General features: G+C 44.7%; 3 protein-coding genes and 1 long non-coding RNA gene across 5 annotated transcripts in view; 2 read left to right on the top strand and 2 right to left on the bottom strand.

Annotated features, from left to right (window-relative positions):
* abca1b (ATP-binding cassette, sub-family A (ABC1), member 1B) overlaps window positions 1–5,228 on the top strand; it is a 36,795-nt gene extending 31,567 nt beyond the window's left edge. For both annotated transcript variants that reach the window (XM_037779529.1, XM_037779528.1), the window contains 10 exons: window positions 134–263; window positions 535–661; window positions 1,240–1,302; window positions 1,395–1,501; window positions 2,016–2,157; window positions 2,244–2,378; window positions 3,295–3,398; window positions 3,592–3,684; window positions 3,961–4,204; window positions 4,296–5,228. In XM_037779529.1, coding sequence (XP_037635457.1) covers window positions 134–263; window positions 535–661; window positions 1,240–1,302; window positions 1,395–1,501; window positions 2,016–2,157; window positions 2,244–2,378; window positions 3,295–3,398; window positions 3,592–3,684; window positions 3,961–4,204; window positions 4,296–4,448 — 1,298 coding nt within the window. In that variant the 3' untranslated portion in view covers window positions 4,449–5,228. The remainder of the gene's footprint in view (window positions 1–133; window positions 264–534; window positions 662–1,239; window positions 1,303–1,394; window positions 1,502–2,015; window positions 2,158–2,243; window positions 2,379–3,294; window positions 3,399–3,591; window positions 3,685–3,960; window positions 4,205–4,295) is intronic.
* On the bottom strand, window positions 4,958–6,662 carry LOC119494078. The gene is made up of 2 exons (XR_005208107.1): window positions 5,961–6,662; window positions 4,958–5,435 (listed from the first exon to the last, which is right to left on the bottom strand). It is a non-coding gene; the product is annotated as an uncharacterized LOC119494078 (long non-coding RNA).
* A 170-nt stretch (window positions 6,663–6,832) lies between these two features.
* nipsnap3a (nipsnap homolog 3A (C. elegans)) lies at window positions 6,833–11,330 on the bottom strand. The gene is made up of 6 exons (XM_037779638.1): window positions 11,172–11,330; window positions 8,200–8,407; window positions 7,918–8,079; window positions 7,684–7,833; window positions 7,446–7,532; window positions 6,833–7,266 (listed from the first exon to the last, which is right to left on the bottom strand). The coding sequence occupies exons 1-6, from the start codon at window positions 11,256–11,258 to the stop codon at window positions 7,190–7,192; spliced, it is 771 nt and encodes a 256-aa protein (XP_037635566.1). The 5' UTR covers window positions 11,259–11,330; the 3' UTR covers window positions 6,833–7,189.
* A 1,352-nt stretch (window positions 11,331–12,682) lies between these two features.
* Window positions 12,683–22,428, top strand: noa1 (nitric oxide associated 1). Its single transcript, XM_037779582.1, has 9 exons — window positions 12,683–12,933; window positions 17,011–17,976; window positions 18,699–18,863; window positions 19,284–19,400; window positions 19,506–19,597; window positions 19,816–19,947; window positions 20,075–20,191; window positions 20,278–20,395; window positions 20,530–22,428. Exons 1-9 carry the CDS (start codon window positions 12,783–12,785, stop codon window positions 20,769–20,771), a joined length of 2,100 nt encoding a protein of 699 aa, XP_037635510.1. The 5' UTR covers window positions 12,683–12,782; the 3' UTR covers window positions 20,772–22,428.
* Window positions 22,429–22,949: the final 521 nt, after the last annotated feature.

Raw genomic sequence — 22,949 nt, 5'->3', positions numbered from 1 at the left:
GTTCATCTGTTTCTGTGACTTCCTGCCGTGTTGCTGGCTGCTGATTGGCTGCTGAGGCCGTGGCGGTGTCGTGTAACGGTCGTGTAACGGTCGTGTAACAGTCGTGTAACGGTTGTGTGGATGTCGGTTCCAGGTGAGAACCGGCTGCGGTCCCCTCTGGAGTGGGACATGGTGGGGAAGAACCTGTTCGCCATGGCGGTGGAGGGAGCCGTGTTCTTCATCATCACCGTCCTCATCCAGTACCGCTTCTTCATCAAACCCAGGTACACACAGTACTTCTACATGTACCCAGTACTACTACATGTACCCAGTACTACATGTACCGAGGTACTAAAACATGTACCCAGTACTACATGTACCCAGGACTACTACATATACCCAGTACTACATGTACCCAGTACTACTACATGTACCCAGTACTAAAAACATATACCCAGTACTAAAACATGTACCCAGTACTACATGTTGTACCCAGTACTACTACATGTACGCAGTACTACTACATGAGCTCAGTGTGTGTCCGTGTGTCTGCAGGTCGGTCAGTAAACTCAATAAACTGGGACCGCTAGGAGACGAGGACGAAGACGTGGCCCGAGAGAGACAGAGGGTCGTCCACGGCCTCGGACACGGAGACATCCTGGAGCTCCGACAGCTCACCAAGGTTCACGTACACTTCATTCACACTTTGGGAAAACTTTAGACAAACTTTGGGCACACTTTGGGTAAACTTTGGGTCAAATTTGGGTAAACTTTGGCTAAACTTTGGACACACTTTGGGCACACTTTGGGCACACTTTGGGCAAACCTTGGGCACGCTTTGGGTAAACTTTGGACACACTTTGGGCACACTTTGGGTAAACTTTGGGCACACTTTGGGCAAACTTTGGACACACTTTGGGTAAACTTTGGGCAAACCTTGGACAAACTTTGGACAAACTTTGGGCAAACTTTGGACACACTTTGGGTAAACTTTGGACACACTTTGGGTAAACTTTGGGTAAACTTTGGGTAAACTTTGGGCAAACTTTGGGCACACTTTGGACAAACTTTGGGTAAACTTTGGGCAAACTTTGGGCAAACTTTGGGCAAACTTTGGACAAACTTTGGGTAAACTTTGGGTAAACTTTGGGCAAACTTTGGGCAAACTTTGGACAAACTTTGGGCACACTTTGGGCAAACTTTGGAAACACTTTGGGCACACTTTGGGCAAACTTTGAGCAAACTCAATGTGTCCTGCAGGTGTTTAAAAGGAAACAGAAGCCGGCGGTGGATCGACTGTGTGTCGGGATTCCACCTGGAGAGGTGAGACTCATCACACTCATCCAATAATTAATAAACATTTACAATAAATAAAAGTGTCACTAATAAATATGAACTGTGTGTGTGTGCGTCAGTGCTTCGGGCTGCTCGGTGTGAACGGAGCTGGAAAGACGACGACCTTTAAGATGCTGACAGGAGACACGCTGGTGACCAGCGGCGAGGCCTTCCTGGCTGGCAAGAGGTGAGGTCAAAGGTCACAAAGGTTTGAGAGTTCAGGACCTGAAGCTGACCTCAGGTTTGTTGTTGTTGTTGTTGTTGCTGCGGTTGCTGCTGTTGCCGTGGTTACTGCAGCTGAAAACAGCAGCTTTATTCTGAGGATTAACTTAAGCAGTCGAACCTGAAATGAACCTGATTAACTTTATTTATTTATTTCTCATATAAACTGTTCAGTTGTGTTTTATGTTCATGTTTGTTTTTCCCAACATGAAGTTGTATATATTTACATATACAAAATAAATACTTATATTAAATATATTTATATATGAATGAGTCTATTGAGTGTAAACAAAGTGGAATCCGCCTGTAAAACACAGACTGTGGTTTGTTCCTCATTAAGCTCATTAATTAGAATTAAAACACGCTCAAGTGTCTCTAAGGTCATGAGGTTCTCAACCTGCGGCCCGGGGACCCTGCAGAGGTCCTGAACACTCACAGGAAGGGTCCGTTGTTGTTCTCATGAGGCTTTGTGTGTGCAGCATCCTGAGGGAGATCGACGAGGTCCACCAGAACATAGGCTACTGTCCTCAGTTTGACTCCATCAACGACCTGCTGACAGGAAGAGAACACCTGGAGCTGTACGCCGTCCTCAGAGGCATCCCCGAGAAGGAAGTCTGTGACGTGAGTCTGAACACACGGTGGTGATGATGATGATGATGAAGATGGTGGTGGTGGTGATGATGATGGTGATGATGTTTGATTGACAGGTGGCGGAGTGGGGGATCAGGAAGTTGGGTCTGCTGAAGTACGCTGATAAAGCAGCAGGAAGTTACAGCGGAGGAAACATGAGGAAACTGTCCACAGCGATGGCGCTGATCGGAGCGCCGCCCGTCGTCTTCCTGGTAACACACACACACGTTTTAAAGATTTTTATTTTTGATTTCTTTTATGCCTTTATTAATAGTTCAAAGAAAGTTGTTTTTATATAGCGTCAAATCATAACAGAAGTTATCTCTAGACGCTTTATATATATATAGAGCATGTCTTAGACCGTTACAGAGATAGTACTGAAAGGGGGAGAGAGAGAGAGAGAGGGTGGGGGGTGAACATGCAGCAAAGGGCCACAGGTCGGACTGGAACGCCGGGCCGCTGCGGTAAGGACTCAGCCTTGGTACATGGGGGCGCCCGCTCTACCAGGCGAGCTACAGCGTCGCCCCCATCGTCTAGTTTTTACTAAATACCACATTTACTGTGAGAGGTAGAAGACGGTTTATTTAATTAAACTGAGCTCAATGGTCAGAAAGTTGTTTTTCAGAATAAAGCAGGAAGTAATATAAATATAAACTTTACACAAACTTTACACAAACCTTTGTGCAAACTTTAGACAAACTCATAGAGAAGTAATGCAGAGGGAATAAATAAATAAAAGAGAACATGTGAATATCCAGTTAAAGTCAGTGTATTGATGAAGATGTGATCACAGTATAATTAATTTCAGAGCTGCTCAGATTTAAATGTTAGTTTTTTTATAGAGCAGCTGTGTTAAAGCTGCAGAGTTACACAACAGCATCAGACCAGCGTCAGCCAATCAGAGAGCAGCTGCAGAGGGAGGGGGTGGTTTAACAGAGGATTAAAGGAGCTGCCCCTGTTTACTGAGGAGAGAAGAAGAGAGACAGAGGAAGTTAGAACTACAACCAGAGAAGAAGAGTTATTGAGCAGTGATGCCCCTCCTCCTCCCCCTCGTCCTCCTCACCTTCACCCTCTGCTTCCTGCTTAATCTGTGGGCCAATGTTAACCTGGCTGTCCTCCTCGTTACAGGACGAACCCACCACGGGGATGGACCCCAAAGCTCGCCGCGCCCTCTGGAACACCATCCACAGCATCATCAAGGAGGGACGCTCCGTCGTCCTCACCTCGCACAGGTAGGACACATCCACCATGTTGTCTGGTTGTCCCTCAGTTAGTGTCCCCACTTCCCCTCATATTGGTAGGACAGACACCCACCTGAGGACAGGGAGTTTACTCAGTTTGTCTCCTTACTTTGTGTCCTCAGCTTGTCTCCTGTGTGTATTACCTGTGTGTATATTAACTATATGTGTGTGTTGTGTGTCTCAGCATGGAGGAGTGTGAGGCGTTGTGTACCAGGATGGCCATCATGGTGAACGGACGGTTCAGATGTCTCGGCAGCGTCCAACACCTGAAGAACAGGTAACACTGACTAGAAATGGTGATTTTGTCTGTGAGGTTTGGTGGCGGGTTAACCGTCATCCTGCAGGTGTTATAAATGGTGATTTTGTCTATGAGGTTTGGTGACGGGTTAACCGTCATCCTACAGGTGTTATAAATGGTGATTTTGTCTATGAGGTTTGGTGACGGGTTAACCGTCATCCTACAGGTGTTATAAATGGTGATTTTGTCTGTGAGGTTTGGTGGCGGGTTAACCGTCATCCTACAGGTGTTATAAATGGTGATTTTGTCTGTCAGGTTTGGTGACGGGTACACCATCATCCTGCGGGTGGCGGGGCCCGACGCCGACCTGCTGCCCGTCATGAAGTTCATCGAGAGCGAGCTGAGCGGCAGCACGCTGAAGGAGAAACACCGGAACATGCTGCAGTATCAGCTGCCTTCGTCTCTCACGTCGCTCACTCACATCTTCTCCATCCTGGCCCAAAATAAAGAGACGTTGAGGATCGAGGACTACTCCGTCACTCAGACCACACTGGACCAGGTAATCTAACAGGAAGTTAACGGGACTGATGGGAAATGTGGTCTCGATGTTGATTTGTCAGAACTGACGGACTTCCTGTTTGTTGTTTCAGGTGTTTGTGAACTTTGCAAAGGACCAGAGTGACGACTATCACTCCAAAGACAACTCGGTGAGGCGGAGAAACGTCGCCATCGAGGTTCCCACGCTGAGCTGCAGCCAAGGAGCTGCTGAGGGAGGGGGCGCGATGGGGGAGAGCGCCGTGTGATGTGATGTCATCTCACCTTGTGGTGACGTCGTACTGATTTGAATACTGTGGGCGGAGTCACCTGCTGCCTCATGCCAGTCAATGCAAATGATTTCCTGCGAAGGCGCCGAGCTGCCCGCCGAGCCGCCTGCCGACCAGACTGAGCGTTAAAGAAACTTGAATAACTGCCTCCAGACTTCTTCTTCTTTTGTGACCGCTCCTCCAGACTTCTTCTTCTGTGGTTGATCCGCTGACTCCAGTGAACTCTACAGCGTCTGTTTGTTTTTCCGAAAACCAACGATGAAGAATCCAAATCATTTCAAACGGCCGAGGGCTCGACTGCAACAATCAGATTTTTAGAGAAAACGTTTGATTCCGTTTTTTATCGTGTCAGAGTTTTTATTTATATGTGTAGCCGTCTTATTTTAGCGGGGGCATGACTGTTTCCTGTAGTGTCTAACAGCCAATCAAAGCGCTCGATGCAAAGTGCTGCACAAAGAAGACAATGATTGATTTTATAGTTTTTTTTAAGAAAAGATGCTAAAAACGAGCAGATTTGTCGTGTTTGGGTGTGAAACAGTGAAAAATACCTCATCAGCTCCTGGAAGCACACTACAGTATTGACCAGTTGAACAGCCGATCGATCGATCGGCACTTTTACGTGATCTCACCATCAGTTTGTGTTTGCACTGAAACTCTGTTTGTCTCTCATCATCATGTTGTTTATTTAATGTGACAGAACAGGCTGATGGGAACTGTTACCTCCTCTGAACAACAACACAATAAATGAAACAAATCGACCGTCTGCCTTCTGTCGACTTTTTATCAGCTCAGTGTGAAGTTTGACTTTTATTGTGAAAGGGAGGAAGTCTGATAAAGTCACATGATCAGTGGACGGACGGACGTTACAACTCTGTCTCCTAGAAATAATCTGCAACAGAAAATACAGAAACGTACGGAGCACCCCTAGGAGAACATTTTTATTAACTTGTTCCCTCGAGTTAGTACCTCGTTCCTTCGAGTTAGCAACTCGTTCCCTCGAGTTAGCAACTCGTTCCCTCGAGTTAGCAACTCGTTCCCTCGAGTTAATAACTCGTTCCCTCGAGTTAGCAACTCGTTCCCTCGAGTTAATAACTCGTTCCCTCGAGTTAGTAACTCGTTCCCTCGAGTTAGTACCTCGTTCCTTCGAGTTAGTAACTCGTTCCCTCGAGTTAATAACTCGTTCCTTCGAGTTAGTACCTCGTTCCTTCGAGTTAGTACCTCGTTCCTTCGAGTTAGTACCTCGTTCCTTCGAGTTAGCAACTCGTTCCCTCGAGTTAGCAACTCGTTCCCTCGAGTTAGCAACTCGTTCCCTCGAGTTAGCAACTCGTTCCCTCGAGTTAGCAACTCGTTCCCTCGAGTTAGCAACTCGTTCCCTCGAGTTAGCAACTCGTTCCCTCGAGTTAGCAACTCGTTCCCTCGAGTTAATAACTTGTTCCCTCGAGTTAGTAACTCGTTCCTTCGAGTTAGTAACTCGTTCCTTCGAGTTAGTACCTCGTTCCTTCATAGAGCACTTCTTCGAGGGAACGAGTTAATAGAAATGTTTTCCTTGGGCGGCTCCGTAGAAATGTAATGATCAACATGAGGAAATGATGACGATCCAGTCAGTGATATATTGCATTGGTTTGTTTTTAAACCTGCACATCAAACAACTCTTTGTTCTGACTGAGCACATGTGCGGTCCCGGCGGCCATTTTTGTAGTTTTAAAGTGCCAGCCATATTGTTTGTAGGCCGTGCAGACTCAGTCGCCATCTTGAGACAAGAAGCCATCTTGTCTTTGTCTCTCACACACAAACACTTTTTTTAGTTGCTTAGTTAGATTAATATTGTTTTTTACACCTTTTATTATCTAATAATTAAATGTTGTGGGTTATACATGTTTGTCTGTTTAATGTTGCATAAAAGAGAATAATGCTGACCGCTGCTGTCAAGAACTACAACATCCTTCAACTGATACCATCTATTGATCTGGTGATTTATGGTTATAGTTATTAATTTAATTATCAATCAGAGTTCCACATTGGTAGTTCAGTATACTTTGACACTTATTTTATGAGACTACATTAAATTTGCTATAATTTTCTTTGTTTCAAAGAGTGGTGCCCCGAAGATGATTAAATATACATTAAATCATATTATTCAATATAATTATTAATTATTTTGATAATTATTATTTACTTTATATAGTCATTTTAATGTATTTTATTATTTAGTGCCCTGTTATCAATATATATTGATAATTTATTATTGATATTAATAATTATCTTTAATATTTTCTAATAACTAGCTCCTATCTGCGTCCCCAACAAGAGTTCTGTCACTATAAACAAAACCTGATCAACAGACTGACGACTGAAGACGAATGTTCTCGTTTCACTTTATTATTTTTACATCAGACAGAAGCCCCGCCCCCCTCCAACATCCCGGCCACAGGATTGGACGCTGCTGCTGTCAATCACACACTGACTGACTAGTTCTTTAATACTGAGACATTGTTAGTGTTTAATTAATGTATTAATGTTAAAAGTATTCATCGTTATTTCTTAATATCTCTTCTGATGTTAAATGTTAGTTTACATCAGTGATGTATACACCAAAGCCGTGTTTCCTTCACTGTGTTCGTAACGTGCAGCGTTCATGTAGACGACAACGGACAAGGTAAGGATTAGTGTTACAGTGTTGGTCTCTGTTGCCTTGGAGACGCAGGTGTGAGGACAGGAAGTTACTTCAGCGGAGAGAAAGAACAGGGAAACATGAGTTTATTCTCCTGAGACACCAGATGGACGACGCTGTCTCTGACTGAGAGAGAGACAAAGACAAAGAGAGAGACTGTTGGTGTCCAGGCGTATATATGTACATTTAGAAATGTATGATGTATGATGTCACATGGTGTATGCTGTCACATGGTGTATGCTGTCACATGGTGTATGATGTCACATGGTTTCGAACTCTACAGTGTCTTGTGGGCGGAGTCTCACCTGCAGCGACCACTCTGGCGTCAGTGTGAGCTTTGTGTCGTACTTCAGCTCGCTGGTCGGCGCTCTCGAACCACCAGAGGGCGTGAACTGACCGAGAAACGACACAGTGACATCATCAACACAGTAGAACTGGAAACTGAGAGTCCAGCAGGCCCAGAAGGTTCTGTGAAGAACCTTGAAGCGGGTTCTTCATGGGTTCCTCAGAAAACGTTGAGTATATATTTTTTTTACAGTGTACCTTTGTTCAGTGGGCCACACTCGTTGTGGAACGCTCCCACCAGCTTGCCGTACCCCGGTGCATCATGGGAGCTGACGGCAGCCTGGAAGGCGTTGCCCCAAACTGCCGGACCGCCGGGACGCATCTGGAAGGAGACCAGCTCGTACACACCTGAAACACACCTGGCGTTATAACGACGGCGTGATGTCACTGAGAGCAGTCATTGAGTGGTTACAGTGAGGGGGCGGGGCTTACCGCCCTCCTGCGGCGGCGTCTGCAGGCGGCTCCAAGGAACCAGGTAGGTGACCTCGTTGTCCTGAGACGTCAACATCGGTATCGCCTTGGAGATGTACTCTGAGATCCAGGAGGGGTCCTGAGATAGAGATGCTCGAACACCTGCCCGCTGAGAATAACTGTCTGAGGAGGAGGAAGAGGAGGAGGAGGAGGAGGAGGAGGAGGAGGAGAAAGAGTTAGTTAAACTTTTAAAACCTGGTGATGAAGAAGAACCAGTAAACAAACGAAGAAGAATGTCCTCACCATACTTCCATATATGGAAGACCTTGTTCAGGCCACCGTACTCGACGCTCCAGTAGCCAATCAGCTGTGAGTGGGCAGTGCGCAGGTGGATCTTCTCATTGGTCAGTTTGAGGAAGGCAGCGTTCTGGTCTGGACGGATGCAGTAGGTGCGGAACTCATAGAAGGTTTTTTGTTCCTGTTGGGGACCTGTGGAGAGACGCACTCGAGGCTGCAGAGAGGAAGGAAGAGAGAAGAGGTCTCACTCTGACAGTAACACATAGGAACAGTCAACTGGTTCAGAGCATGAATGTCCACCTAGACTACAGACCGGACTGGACCTGGGACACGGAGACCTGTACAGGACACAGACTGATGCCACCAAACTCCACAGGAGAGCCTTCCTGCCAGTGGACATCAGTCTGTACAACTCCCCTCTGGACTGAACACTGACAATTGACACTTGACACTGAGCACTGGACACTAGACACTGGACACTGGATACTAGATACTAGATACTAGGCACTAGACACTGGATACTTGACACTTGGCACTGGGCAGTGGACACTTGGCATTGGGCATTGGGCACTGGACACTGGACACAGCATTGGGCATAGGACACTGGCCACTTGGCATTGGGCATTGGTGTAGGGGTTCTACTTTAGTAGGTTTTGGTTATTAGCAAAATAATTAATAAATAATAATAGAATTATTAATATTAATAAAGATTATCAATAAACATCAATAATAAATGGGGCACCACCCTGGAATCAGGGACCAATGACCAAAACGTTAATATAGTCTCATTATATATGCTAAACTATCAATTTGGAACGTTGATTAATAATTAAATTAATAACTATAACCAAAATAGATAGTAAAGGTTGAAGGATATGGGAGTTCTTGACATAGCAGAGGTTGGCATTATTCACTCTTGTGCAACATTAAACAGACCAGCATGTATATTCCACAAACATTTATTTACAAGATAATAAAGGTTCAAAACACAATATTAATCTAACTAAGTAACTAAACTAAACAAACCAAACACTGTGTGTGTGTGTGTGTGTGTGTGTGTGTGAGAGAGAGGGGGGGGGGGGAAACAAGATGGCGTCTTGTTTCAAAATGTCTGTATGGCCTACAAACAAAATGGCGAGCACTGTAAAACTACAAAGATGGCGGAATCAAAGATGGCCGCCAGCATGTCATCACATGACCTCTTTGTTCTTCTGACAGAGAGGGGGGTGATGTGGGGGTTAAGATTATCTGAAGCTGTATGTTTATGTTTAACTAATTCACAGTTTCTGTATGTGATCTTAATGTGTGTTAGATATGCAGTGGGTTAGAAAAGATGGTTAGTTGCATGCAAGACCTTGTCTATGTGAAGCATAAACTAAACACATCAGATGTGTCGAAGCCAGTTACCCAAAAATCAAATACAGATAAATCACCACAGTCAAACTCAATGAATAACATTAAACCAAATCAATACAAGTACTTTCTAGAAATCAAAGTTGAACAGTCTTGCTCAGCCGTGTGCAATTGCTAATGCTAAGGCCCAGTACGTTACCGATGGAAGAACAGGGATTGTAATTCCATGTGTTGAAGTTGTGGTTCCAAGTCAAAGATGTCGTCTTTGCTGTTAGTTTGGTTAGCTTGGTGCTAACTGTGAGAAGGCGGGCGCTCGCGTCTTCCACATTTTGGTTCCTTATGTTGAAATGGCTGTTTCCTAACAGACCATAGATCAGAAGCAGAACTGTTTTGCAAGTTCTGGACTTGAGAGCCGTTCACCTCAAACAGGTCAGCCTTGGTTCAGGAGATGAAGAGCAGAGAGAGCGCAGCAGCTCACCTCTGGCACGTCAGGAGAGATGAGCAGATGAGAAGAAAGAAAAGGAACAAAGGACATTCCTCTGGTTTTGTTCCGGCTGAATTTCACACCTCTGTGAAATGTTACTGTAGCCAATGAGGACTGTGGTCAAGGATCAGGTTACTGAGGTCATGAGGTCACTTGAAACCAGCCAGATGCTGGGTCCCTACATTGGGCATTGGACACTGGACACTGGACACGGCATTGGGCATTGGGCATAGGATACTGGACACTTAGCATTGGGCATTGGACACTGGACACGGCATTGGGCATTGGGCATAGGACACTGGACACGGCATTGGGCACTGGACACTGGACACTTGGCATACGGCATTGGGCATTGGGCACTGGACACTGGACACTGGACACTTGGCATACGGCATTGGGCATTGGGCACTGGACACTGGACACTGGACACTTGGCATACGGCATTGGGCATTTGGCATAGGACACTGGACACGGCATTGGGCACTGGAAACTTGGCACTGGGTACTAGACACTTGGCACTGACACTGAACAATGGGCATTGGGCACTTGGCATTGTGGACACTGGGCACTTGCCACTTGGCATTTGGCACTGGGCACTGACACTGACACTGACACTGACACTGACACTGACACTGATACTGATACTAATACTGATACTGCAACATGTGAAAACTGTAAAAGTAAGACAGTAAAGTAAAGACAGAAAAGACAGTAGAGACAGTAAAGTAAAGACAGTAGAGTAAACACAGTTCAGGGAGCTTCAAGTAAACTGCAGGTTTTATCTTCTCTGCAGCAGCTGGTTAATGTTAAACTTCAGGTTCTGACCTTTCCTCTGAGATCAGTCCAAAGATCACCAACAACCAACAAACCGTCCAGATCAGAACCAGAATCAGTCCAAAGATCACCGGCAACCAACAAACCGTCCAGATCAGAACCAGAATCAGTCCAGAGATCACCGGCAACCAACAAACCGTCCAGATCAGAACCAGAATCAGTCCAGAGATCACCGGCAACCAACAAACCGTCCAGATCAGAACCAGAATCAGTCCAGAGATCACCGGCAAACAAACAAACCAGTTAGTCAGTTGTGGTTAGTTGTGGTTAGTTGTGGTTAGTTGTGGTTAGTTAGAGGTCAACTCACCTGAGCAGCAGCAGCAGGTGTGAACAGGGCTGAAGGTGTGAACAGAGCAGCAGCTGATCTCAGCGAGGAGCTCCTGAACTTCAACATGTTGAAAGTGAAGTGACAGAAAAGAAAAACAGAGTTCCAACAGACAGGAAGTTCTTTGGCAAACAGAGATCCTCTGTGACCAAGAGGTCTCACTCCACTGAGTAATACTGTGTACAGTGTTACCATAGCAACTGGTGTTGTACAGAACCCCCAAGAAATAAAGCAATAAAATGTGTTTCTATTCTCTCCACTCTTCTTTAATTTCTATTTTATTTTTCTCTGTTTTGGATCCTCTGTATGAGCAGTGGCGGCTGGTGGAAATGTTTCTAGGTCAATCAATTTCAGCAAACATCCCGGTATGATTTGATGCAAAAACGTGAAGGTATCAAAAACACATTACTACTTTTCAGTTAAATAATCAACAGTTATTTTATTCCAACAGGAGCAGTAAAGAATGCTTAGAAAAACAAAACAGTATAACATGTACTCAGTGGTGGAAAGTAACTAAGTACATTTACTCAAGTACTGTACTTAAGTACAATTTTGAGGTACTTGTACTTTACTTGAGTATTTCCATGTTCTGATACTTTCTACTTCTACTCCACTACATCTCAGAGGGAAATATTGTACTTTTTACTCCAATACATTGATTTAATAACTTTAGTTACTTTACAGATTCAGATTATTAATACAAAATATAATCAACTAATAAATGATGTATTATTATAGATTAAACTATCCAGCAGTATATAAAGTCATTAAAATAAGCTCCACCTTTACCAGCTGCAACAATAAAGTGATGAACACAGACAGGCAGAGGAGAGTCAGGGGACGTGCAGGAAAACCATATATTTTGAACAGATGATTTTCTATCATATTTTACACATATTACTTTAAGAACACAAATATTGACAATATGTATAATTTATTATTATTAGTAGTAATATTTTGTTTGTGTGTGGCTGTCTGGCTCAGGGGGGCCGGCCACCACTGTGTCTGAGTCTATTTATTGTCTTGTGTTTCTCTGATATCTCGTCTCTTATTTAAAGTACTTTGAAGCTGTTGTATAAATACTCGTTTCTTCTCTTTCTGAGACTCTTTGTTGATTTTATCTAATAAACTGATTCAGTCTACAGAAGCATGTTTACCGGTAGATGTCGTCTAAGAGAGACAGAACAACACAACCAGCGGATCAAATAAAACTACAGATCAGAAGCCTGGAGGAGAAATAGAACCTGTTTGTAGTTTTGGTTCCTGAATCAGCTGCGGAGTGAGTCCTCCTGTCATCATCGGCAGAAGCTCTGTGACGTCACGACATTTAAATCTCTTTATTCGTATTAATTGATCTTGTACGACGTCATTACATCATCAGTCCTATATTGATCCTTTAAATATCTGAAATATTTGGTTTGATTTTCAAAATAAAATAAAAAAAACAGAAAACGTTTTTGTTTTTTACCGGAACATAAACAACCGACGCGTTTTACGTCACATCCGGTCAGGAAGTGGAGCAGCAGTAGTGGAGGCTCGTGCTGGAGGTGTGAAGGTCTCGGTGAGTTCACCTGCTGAAGGAGGAGGTTCAACATGTGGAAGGTGGTCCAGGTGCTGGTCCGGACCGGCTCTCGGTGTCCGGTCCACCGGGTTCTGACCCGGCAGCTCAGCAACAGAACCGGAACCAGAACCTGCACCGTGGACCCGAACCTGCAGGAGCAGTTCGTGTTTGTAGACTTTACAGGTGAGACACTGAAGACAGGTACAAGAACCACAACTACTGAGAGGTTCTGAGAGGTACTGAGAGGTTCTAGAGGTTCTAGAGATTCTAGAGGTACTGAGAGGTTCTAGAGGTTCTAGAGGTTCTGAGAGGTACTGAGAGGTTCTGAGAGGTTCTGAGAGGTACTGAGAGGTTCTGAGAGGTTCTGAGAGGTTCTAGAGGTACTGAGAGGTACTGAGAGGTACTGAGAGGTTCTAGAGGTTCTAGAGATTCTAGAGGTACTGAGAGGTTCTAGAGGTTCTAGAGGTTCTGAGAGGTACTGAGAGGTTCTGAGAGGTACTGAGAGGTTCTGAGAGGTTCTGAGAGGTTCTAGAGGTACTGAGAGGTTCTGAGAGGTACTGAGAGGTTCTAGAGGTACTGAGAGGTACTGAGAGGTACTGAGAGGTTCTAGAGGTACTGAGAGGTTCTGAGAGGTACTGAGAGGTACTGAGAGGTTCTAGAGGTACTGAGAGGTTCTGAGAGGTACTGAGAGGTACTGAGAGGTTCTAGAGGTTCTAGAGATTCTAGAGGTACTGAGAGGTTCTAGAGGTTCTGAGAGGTTCTGAGAGGTTCTGAGAGGTACTGAGAGGTACTGAGAGGTTCTGAGAGGTTCTAGAGGTTCTGAGAGGTTCTGAGAGGTTCTGAGAGGTACTGAGAGGTACTGAGAGGTTCTGAGAGGTTCTAGAGGTACTGAGAGGTTCTGAGAGGTACTGAGAGGTTCTGAGAGGTACTGAGAGGTACTGAGAGGTTCTAGAGGTTCTGAGAGGTACTGAGAGGTTCTGAGAGGTTCTGTGAGGTTCTAGAGGTTCTGAGAGGTTCTGTGAGGTTCTAGAGGTTCTGAGAGGTTCTGTGAGGTTCTAGAGGTTCTAGAGGTACTGAGGTTCTAGAGGTTCTGAGAGGTTCTGTGAGGTTCTAGAGGTTCTAGAGGTACTGAGAGGTTCTGAGAGGTTCTGTGAGGTTCTAGAGGTTCTAGAGGTACTGAGAGGTTCTGAGAGGTACTGAGAGGTACTGAGAGGTTCTGAGAGGTTCTAGAGGTTCTGAGAGGTTCTGAGAGGTACTGAGAGGTACTGAGAGGTTCTGAGAGGTTCTAGAGGTTCTAGAGGTTCTGAGAGGTATTGAGAGGTTCTAGAGGTTCTGAGAGGTTCTGTGAGGTTCTAGAGGTTCTGAGAGGTTCTGTGAGGTTCTAGAGGTTCTGAGAGGTTCTGTGAGGTTCTAGAGGTTCTAGAGGTACTGAGAGGTTCTAGAGGTTCTGAGAGGTTCTGTGAGGTTCTAGAGGTTCTAGAGGTACTGAGAGGTTCTGAGAGGTTCTGTGAGGTTCTAGAGGTTCTAGAGGTACTGAGAGGTTCTAGAGGTTCTGAGAGGTACTGAGAGGTTCTGAGAGGTACTGAGAGGTTCTAGAGGTTCTAGAGGTACTGAGAGGTACTGAGAGGTTCTAGAGGTTCTGAGAGGTACTGAGAGGTTCTGAGAGGTACTGAGAGGTTCTGAGAGGTACTGAGAGGTTCTAGAGGTTCTAGAGGTACTGAGAGGTTCTGAGAGGTTCTAGAGGTACTGAGAGGTTCTGAGAGGTTCTGAGAGGTTCTGTGAGGTTCTAGAGGTTCTAGAGGTACTGAGAGGTTCTGAGAGGTTCTGTGAGGTTCTAGAGGTTCTAGAGGTACTGAGAGGTTCTAGAGGTTCTGAGAGGTACTGAGAGGTTCTGAGAGGTACTGAGAGGTTCTAGAGGTACTGAGAGGTTCTAGAGGTACTGAGAGGTTCTGAGAGGTTCTAGAGGTTCTAGAGGTTCTAGAGGTACTGAGAGGTTCTAGAGGTACTGAGAGGTTCTAGAGGTTCTGAGAGGTACTGAGAGGTTCTGAGAGGTTCTGAGAGGTACTGAGAGGTTCTGAGAGGTTCTGAGAGGTTCTGAGAGGTACTGAGAGGTACTGTGAGGTTCTAGAGGTAATGAGAGGTACTGTGAGGTTCTAGAGGTACTGTGAGGTTCTGAGAGGTACTGAGAGGTTCTGAGAGGTACTGAGAGGTTCTAGAGGTTCTAGAGGTACTGAGAGGTACTGAGAGGTTCTAGAGGTTCTGAGAGGTACTGAGAGGTTCTGAGAGGTACTGAGAGGTTCTGAGAGGTACTGAGAGGTTCTAGAGGTTCTAGAGGTACTGAGAGGTTCTGAGAGGTTCTAGAGGTACTGAGAGGTTCTGAGAGGTTCTGAGAGGTTCTGTGAGGTTCTAGAGGTTCTAGAGGTACTGAGAGGTTCTGAGAGGTTCTGTGAGGTTCTAGAGGTTCTAGAGGTACTGAGAGGTTCTAGAGGTTCTGAGAGGTACTGAGAGGTTCTGAGAGGTACTGAGAGGTTCTAGAGGTACTGAGAGGTTCTAGAGGTACTGAGAGGTTCTGAGAGGTTCTAGAGGTTCTAGAGGTTCTAGAGGTACTGAGAGGTTCTAGAGGTACTGAGAGGTTCTAGAGGTTCTGAGAGGTACTGAGAGGTTCTGAGAGGTTCTGAGAGGTACTGAGAGGTTCTGAGAGGTTCTGAGAGGTTCTGAGAGGTACTGAGAGGTACTGTGAGGTTCTAGAGGTAATGAGAGGTACTGTGAGGTTCTAGAGGTACTGTGAGGTTCTAGAGGTACTGAGAGGTTCTGAGAGGTACTGAGAGGTTCTGAGAGGTTCTGAGAGGTTCTGAGAGGTTCTGAGAGGTACTGTGAGGTTCTAGAGGTAATGAGAGGTACTGTGAGGTTCTAGAGGTACTGTGAGGTTCTAGAGGTAATGAGAGGTACTGAGAGGTACTGTGAGGTTCTAGAGGTACTGTGAGGTTCTAGAGGTAATGAGAGGTACTGAGAGGTACTGTGAGGTTCTAGAGGTACTGAGAGGTTCTAGAGGTACTGAGAGGTTCTGTGAGGTTCTAGAGGTACTGAGAGGTTCTGAGAGGTTCTAGAGGTACTGTGAGGTAATGAGAGGTACTGAGAGGTTCTAGAGGTACTGAGAGGTACTGAGAGGTACTGAGAGGTTCTAGAGGTACTGAGAGGTTCTGAGAGGTACTGAGAGGTTCTGTAAAAGTACTAATAACACACTGAAAATACTCCACTAAAAGTAAAAGTTCTGCATTCAAAACCTGACTGAAGTAAAACTATTAAAGTGACTGTTTGTAACTTTCATAAATGGCTTGTTAACAGCTTCACCTGTGGCCGTTAAGTCAACTAAAGTCAGCGTCCTGTTGCTCGCGCTTGTGCTCGCTCTACATAGACATGAAGGAGCATCGCTCAACACAGTGAGGAGACACACGTCAGCTAAAAGCACAATATCACTCTATATTTCAGCTGCTTGGCAGTAATGTTAGCTGACCAGACGAAGGTCTCTCCATGAATCAATGCTGATCCTAGTGTTGGCTTTTCCTGCCTCAGCCTCCCGACCGCGGCCGGAGGGAACGGGGGAGACCCCGGAGCTTTGGTCGGAGACGATAACGTTTCTCTCTGCGGAGCCCCGTCACTTCACAAGACACGGGAAACCTCTGTTGGTCTGGAGGAGCTGCAGCAGTTATTTCTGCACAAACGTCCACTGAACATTCACTAGATATTCTCAGAGCTAAATTAACTCTTCTGCAGTGTGGAGTGAGCAGCATGCACGTGAGAGGTGGAGCGAGCGCAGCGAGAACGAGCGCAGTGTGTGAGTGAAGACAAGGAGGCAGCGGAGCGGTCTGAACAGCGTAGCCATATGCGAGCGCCCATGGGATCCCGGTAGATTTATACGTGTAAAAAGTTACAAACAGCCCCTTTTAAGAATTAGTATCTAAATGTAGTAAAAGTACTGCTCTGTCAGTAATCAGTGGTATTAGTATTCTCTATCTGATGTTTCTGATTAATATTACTTCCTGTTGATGTTTTCACATTAAAAGCCAGAACCAGCAGAGGGATGCCCCTTGACCTGCTTGGAGGCTTTTAATTTGAAAGATGTACAGGAGAGTTCAGCAGTGAAGTAGACATGATAGAGAAGAGTATAGATTACAATATAACATCACACAACGTATATTAATGAGAAGGTAAAGTCAATAGAGCTTCTTCTGTGGTTGTGATTCTTCTTCTGTGGTTCAGATCCAGAGGAGGACCACCGTCAGGAGGACAAAGACCTCGTCCATCAGCTGAGCCTCGGCTCTTCCTCCTCTCCTCCTCCTCCTCCTGCTGGACCTCCTCAGGTTCCTCCTCAGAGACACCTGAGGTCTCTGGAGCGCCAGCTGCAGGTGTTGAGGGGCGTGGCCCAGCAGGAGGCGGCGCCCGACTCTCTCATCCAGTTCCAGGACGTGGACTTCCCGCTGGATGAGGACGTTGTGGCATCGAAGAGGAAGAAGAAGAAGAAGGCGGCGGCGATTAAAGGTGAGCACAAAGTCTTCGGCACCGCGGACGTGGACGAACCGGTCAGTGACACCTGCTGTTCGGGCTGCGGCGCCATGCTGCACTGCACCGCCGCCGCCGTCCCCGGGTACCTGCCCAGCGAGAAGTACAAGGCGCTGCTGGAGGAGGAGCGTCTGAGCGGCGCCACCTGCCAGCGCTGCCACCTGCTGACCCACCACCACAAGGCCCTGAACCTGCACATGACCTCGGACCAGTACCGGGCCGTGGTGCAGCGGCTCCGCCCCCTCAAGGCTCTGGTGCTGCTCGTCGTCGACCTGCTGGACGTCCCCGACTCCATCGTCCCCGACCTGCCCGAGCTGGTGGGGACCAACAAACACGTCGTCGTCCTCGGCAACAAGATCGACCTGCTGCCCGGAGACTCGCCCAACTACCTGCAGCGGATCAAACGCCAGCTCGCTCGGTACTGTCAGGACGCCGGCTTCGGCGGGCAGGTGACCGACGTCCACCTGATCAGCGCTAAGACGGGCTATGGGGTCGAGGGTCTGATCTCCAGCCTGCAGAGGTCATGGAAGTACAAAGGTGACGTGTACCTGGTGGGCAGCGCCAACGCCGGCAAGTCGACGCTCTTCAACACGCTGCTCGAGTCCGACTACTGCAAGTCCAAAGCCTCCGACGTCGTCCACAAAGCCACCATATCGCCCTGGCCCGGTGAGCACCACACTCCATTCATAGTTTTACCCGTTTAGTGATGTCAGACACACACAGCTCACAAAGCATGATGGGAACTGGTCCTCTCAATTAATAATATTATTATAATAATAATAACAATAATAAATATTAATATGAACTAAACTGTATAAAACTAATACAACAATAATAATAATAATAATAATAACAATAATAAATAATAATATAAACTAAACTGTATATAACAATAATAACAATAATAACAATAATAATAATAATAATAATAACAATAATAAAAACTAAACTGTATAAAACTAATGTAATAATAATAATAATAATGATAATAATAATAATAAATAATATAAACTAAACTGTATATAACAATAATAATAATAATAATAATAATAATAATAACAACAATAATAATAAAAACTAAACTGTATAAAACTAATATAATAATAATAATAATAATAATAATAATAATAATAATAATAATAACTAAACTGTATAAAACTAATATAATAATAATAATAACAATAATAATAATGATGATAACAACAATAATAATAAAAACTAAACTGTATAAAACTAATATAAAAATAATAGTAATCTAATATTTCCTCTGTATTTAACTATGATCAGCTGACCAGCTGTGCCTCTCTGTGATTGGTCATCACGTGACTGTGCCTCTCTCTGATTGGTCGTCATGTGACTGTGTGTTTTGTCCTGCCGTGGTGCGTCAGGGACGACTCTGAACCTGCTGAAGTTTCCCATCATCAACCCGACTCCCTACAGGATGTTCAAAAGACGGGAGAGACTGGACGCATCGGAGAGACAGACGGAGAGCGAGCTGTCTCCGGACGAGCTGAAGACACTGAGACAGCTCAGCAAACAGGGATACCTAGTGGGTAAGACGGGGGGACAGACAGGGATACCTTGTAGGTAAGACAGGAGGACAGACAGGGATACCTAGTGGGTAAGACAAGAGGACAGACAGGGATACCTAGTGGGTAAGACAGGAGGACAGACAGGGATATCTAGTGGGTAAGACAGGAGGACAGACAGGGATACCTAGTGGGTAGGACAGGGGGACAGACAGAGATACCTAGTGGGTAAGACAGGAGGACAGACAGGGATACCCAGTGGGTAAGACAGGAGGACAGACAGTTTTGTTGCCCTCCAGATGGACAAGAGGACAGGAGGATTAGGACAGGGTAACCCTAACTCTACAACAAAACTGTCTGTCTCTCCTCTCTCCTCCTCACCAATAAATCACCTGTCCACCTGTCTACCTGTCCTCCTGTCCTCCTGTCTGTCCTCTGGTCCAGGTCGTGTTGGCAGGACGTTCCGGTCCGTCCAGTCCAGACGTGACGTGATCGAGTTCGATCCCGACAGTTTGGCTTTTGGAGAAAACGATGACGAAGAGACGACGACGATGAAGTCAGGTGAGGGACATCTGATTGGACGAAAGATCTCTGATGTCATCACTTTACAGTTTTACCAACAGTCTGATGACGTCTCTGACATCTGACCTCTGTGTGACCTTTCAGCTCCCAGCAGGTCAGCTGACGAGTTCACGTCCAACGAGCTGAAAGACGCTCACTGGCTGTTTGACACACCGGGAATCTTGAAGGAGCACGACGTGAGACGCTCTGCTTTATATATATACCTTTTTATATATATAATATATATATATATATATATATATATATATGTATTACATATATTATATATATTACATATATTTTCTATATATACATATATTTGTATTTATATGTATACAGTATATGCAGTTACAGTATACAGTTATGTACAGTTACGACCAATCAGCTGTCAGCTTTCATGTCGTCTGTCTGTCAGATCCTGGACCTGTTGACGGAACAGGAAGTGATGTCGGTGGTTCCCGGGCAGGCGGTGGTCCCGCGGACGTTTGTGTTGAAGCCCGGAATGAGTCTGTTTCTGGGAGCTCTGGCCAGGATCGACTTCCTGCAGGTCTCAACTCTAACTATTAATATTAATAATAATAATATTATTATTATTATTATTATTATTAATAATAATATAAACTTATACCAACCTACAACCTCTATTGATTATTGATCAACTGGTTTCTCCTCAGGGGGGAAAGTCCTGCTGGTTCTCCGTCGTGGCCTCCGGTCGGGTCCCGGTTCACATCACCAGTGTGGAGAAAGCTGACGGTGTTTATGAGAAGCATGCGGGACACATCCTGCTAGGGGTGAGACACACCTGTCCTCAGGTCACATGATCACAGTCGGACTCAGTGTTGACATCATGTTGATGCCTGTGTGGTGCTGCGTTCAGGTTCCTCTGGGAGGGTCGGAGCGTATGAAGACGTTTCCAGAGTTGGTTCCTCAGGACTTCAGCGTGGAGGGGGTGGGTTACCTGGAGGCTGCTGCTGACATCACGCTGTCCTCTGCAGGTAGACACGTCCTCACACATCACTGCTCTTTACTGACATCACGCTAGTCTTACCAGAAATAAATCAATAGATATATAAATAATGCTCTCCCTGTCTGTCTGTCTCCCTCTGTCTGTCTCCCTGTCTGTCCTCAGGTTGGGTGGCGGTGACAGCAGCAGCAGGTGATCAGGTGTTGTTGAGGGTTCACGGTCCGGCGGCGGCAGGTTTCAGTCTGAGGACGCCGCCTCTTCTTCCTCACGTCGTGTCTCTGAAAGGAGAACGCATCAGAAAGTCGGCCGCCTACAAACCCCAGAAGCCTCCGGGGCTGCTGGACGGAGGACTGTCGGCCAGCGGCGCCGAGCGGCTGCTGGTGAAGAAGAAGAAGAAGACGAAATGAACCTGAAGCTACAGGTAGGAGGAGCTGGTTTCCATGGTGACGGTTCCTTCTAAGGAACGGGTAGTCTGCAGACACAACGGACAGTCGTGACCTGGATGAACACCTGAGATCATGTGATTGTATGTTTCTGCTTTTCCACTGCAGCAACTCATAACTAACAAAATGGACACACCATCAACACAGAACAGGTTACAGGACCGGTACATCATGTAACGTAAGAGTCTACCGTTACATAACGTAACATTAGTCTACGTTGCATAATGTAACGTAACGGTCTACCATTACATAAGGTAACGTTTGTCTACGGAACATAATGTAACGCAATGGTCTATTATTACATAATGTAACGTTAGTTTACTGCTACGTAACGTAACATTAATCTATCATATAACGTAATGTTAGTCTACCGTTACATAACGCAATGGTCTACCATTACATAACGTAACGTTCGTCTACGTAACATAATGTAACACAATGGTCTATTATTACATAATGTAACGTTAGTTTACCGCTGCGTAACGTAACGTTAGTATAGCATTACATATTGTAACATTAGTCTACCGTTATATAACGTAATGTTAGTCTACGTTACATAATGTCACGTAACATTAGTCTACCGTTACATAACGCAATGGTCTACCATAACGTAGCGTAACGTTCGTCTACGTTACACAATATAACGTTAGTCTACCGTTACATAACGCAATGTCTACCATAACGTAGCGTAACGTTAGTCTATCGTTACACAATATAACTAAAGTCTGTATAACCGTTACATTACGTAACGTTACAGTCTATCGTTAAATAATGTAACGTTATATGCATCCATTGTAAAAAGGTCGTACCAAAGACGCCCAGGGTTCTTAAGTGTTCAGGTTCTAGGTAGAACCAAGGTCAGGTTCTAGGTAGAACCAGGTTCAGGTTGTTAAGTTCCTGCAGTGGAAGATGATTTTTCCTGTTTCGACGGAGAACTTGCTGATAAAATGTAATAACTGTAATTTCTACATGTTTTTGTACGTTTATGGTGTCTTGAATGTGTTTTACGTTTATTATTAATGACTCAGAAACAAAGAAATGACTTTGAAAATCTTTATTAAAAAAAAAGAAAAAAAAAAAAGAAGCTGAACAGAATCTGCAGATTAAATTGAGTGTTAAAGTAACATTACAGTTTAAATCCGTTTCCATCAGTACAGTTACATCCTGTTATTTAACCCATGAACCACATTTTATCTCCTGACTGCATTTACACTGGTAATATTAACTGGGGTTTTTATGGAAATCTTATATTCATTAGTAAATTAAAGAGCTGAAACAACTAGTGGAATTATCAGTGACCTGAATATCTTTGAGACATTAAACATGATTAATCAGTAATCAATAAGATCTGGTTCACAGGAAGCTAAATAACACCATTTAATGTTTCCCTAATGTTCAATTATCACAGATACATTAATATACAGTATAACTAATAATATACATAGAAAACAGTGGATAGAAATAAAAATTCATATTTATGATTTAACAACTCTCATTGTGTCAAACTTAATCTATTTTTATCTGAGAATTTTGATTTCCATCTTTCCAAACTGTTTTGTGTCTCGTAGTAAAGATGGTCTGTAGAAACCAATCAAAGATCAATAAAGATGATCAGAAAACACAAGAGCTCCACGTTCACTTTGGCTTCTCCACTAAAGGAAATATTAAATATTGCACTGAATTATTTACAAGGAAACACGCTGTGTTTCTGTTTCTTTTTCTTTAGAACAAAATCCAGATAAAGTTTAAACTCCAGGTGATGAACGAGCTCTTTCTTCTCCTCTGGCCTCACCATCATTCAGATATAATAATAACTGATGTTTTAACAATAACTGATGTTTTACGATAGTCTGGTGAACTTGTTTAACCGATCACAACTCAAAGGAGTCGACAAATATTCACCTGAACAAGTTAAAGAAAACTTGTTTCTATAAAACCGTCTGAAACAGAAACGTCAGAACAACAAGGTGAGTTGATTGATTGTCGAAGGCACTGAATGTTCTTAAAAATGGAAAATCCACTTCCACAATCCACTAATATTTGGACAAACTTCACCTCCAGACTGAATATTATATATAGATATATATGTATAACAACAGTGATGATCATGATCTGATGATGTCACACCTAAATGTGGAGAAT

This window comes from Sebastes umbrosus, chromosome 9 (assembly GCF_015220745.1).
Source record: "Sebastes umbrosus isolate fSebUmb1 chromosome 9, fSebUmb1.pri, whole genome shotgun sequence".
NCBI classification, from domain to species: domain Eukaryota; kingdom Metazoa; phylum Chordata; class Actinopteri; order Perciformes; family Sebastidae; genus Sebastes; species Sebastes umbrosus.
This window is presented reverse-complemented; position numbering and strand designations above follow the sequence as displayed.

What these genes read in the sequence shown, in the direction of transcription:
- nipsnap3a (XM_037779638.1), bottom strand. Translation starts at nt 11,258, where the DNA reads ATGTTGAAGTTCAGGAGCTCCTCGCTGAGATCAGCTGCTGCTCTGTTC. An exon ending in CACCTGCTGCTGCTGCTCAG is followed by an intron (nt 8,408 to 11,171) that starts GTGAGTTGACCT and finishes TCCTCTCTGCAG; the next exon opens with CCTCGAGTGCGTCTCTCCAC. An exon ending in CGCCAGAGTGGTCGCTGCAG is followed by an intron (nt 7,267 to 7,445) that starts GTGAGACTCCGC and finishes TCTCTCTCTCAG; the next exon opens with TCAGAGACAGCGTCGTCCAT.
- noa1 (XM_037779582.1), top strand. Translation starts at nt 12,783, where the DNA reads ATGTGGAAGGTGGTCCAGGTGCTGGTCCGGACCGGCTCTCGGTGTCCG. An exon ending in CGTGTTTGTAGACTTTACAG is followed by an intron (nt 12,934 to 17,010) that starts GTGAGACACTGA and finishes TCTGTGGTTCAG; the next exon opens with ATCCAGAGGAGGACCACCGT. An exon ending in CAAACAGGGATACCTAGTGG is followed by an intron (nt 18,864 to 19,283) that starts GTAAGACGGGGG and finishes CCTCTGGTCCAG; the next exon opens with GTCGTGTTGGCAGGACGTTC.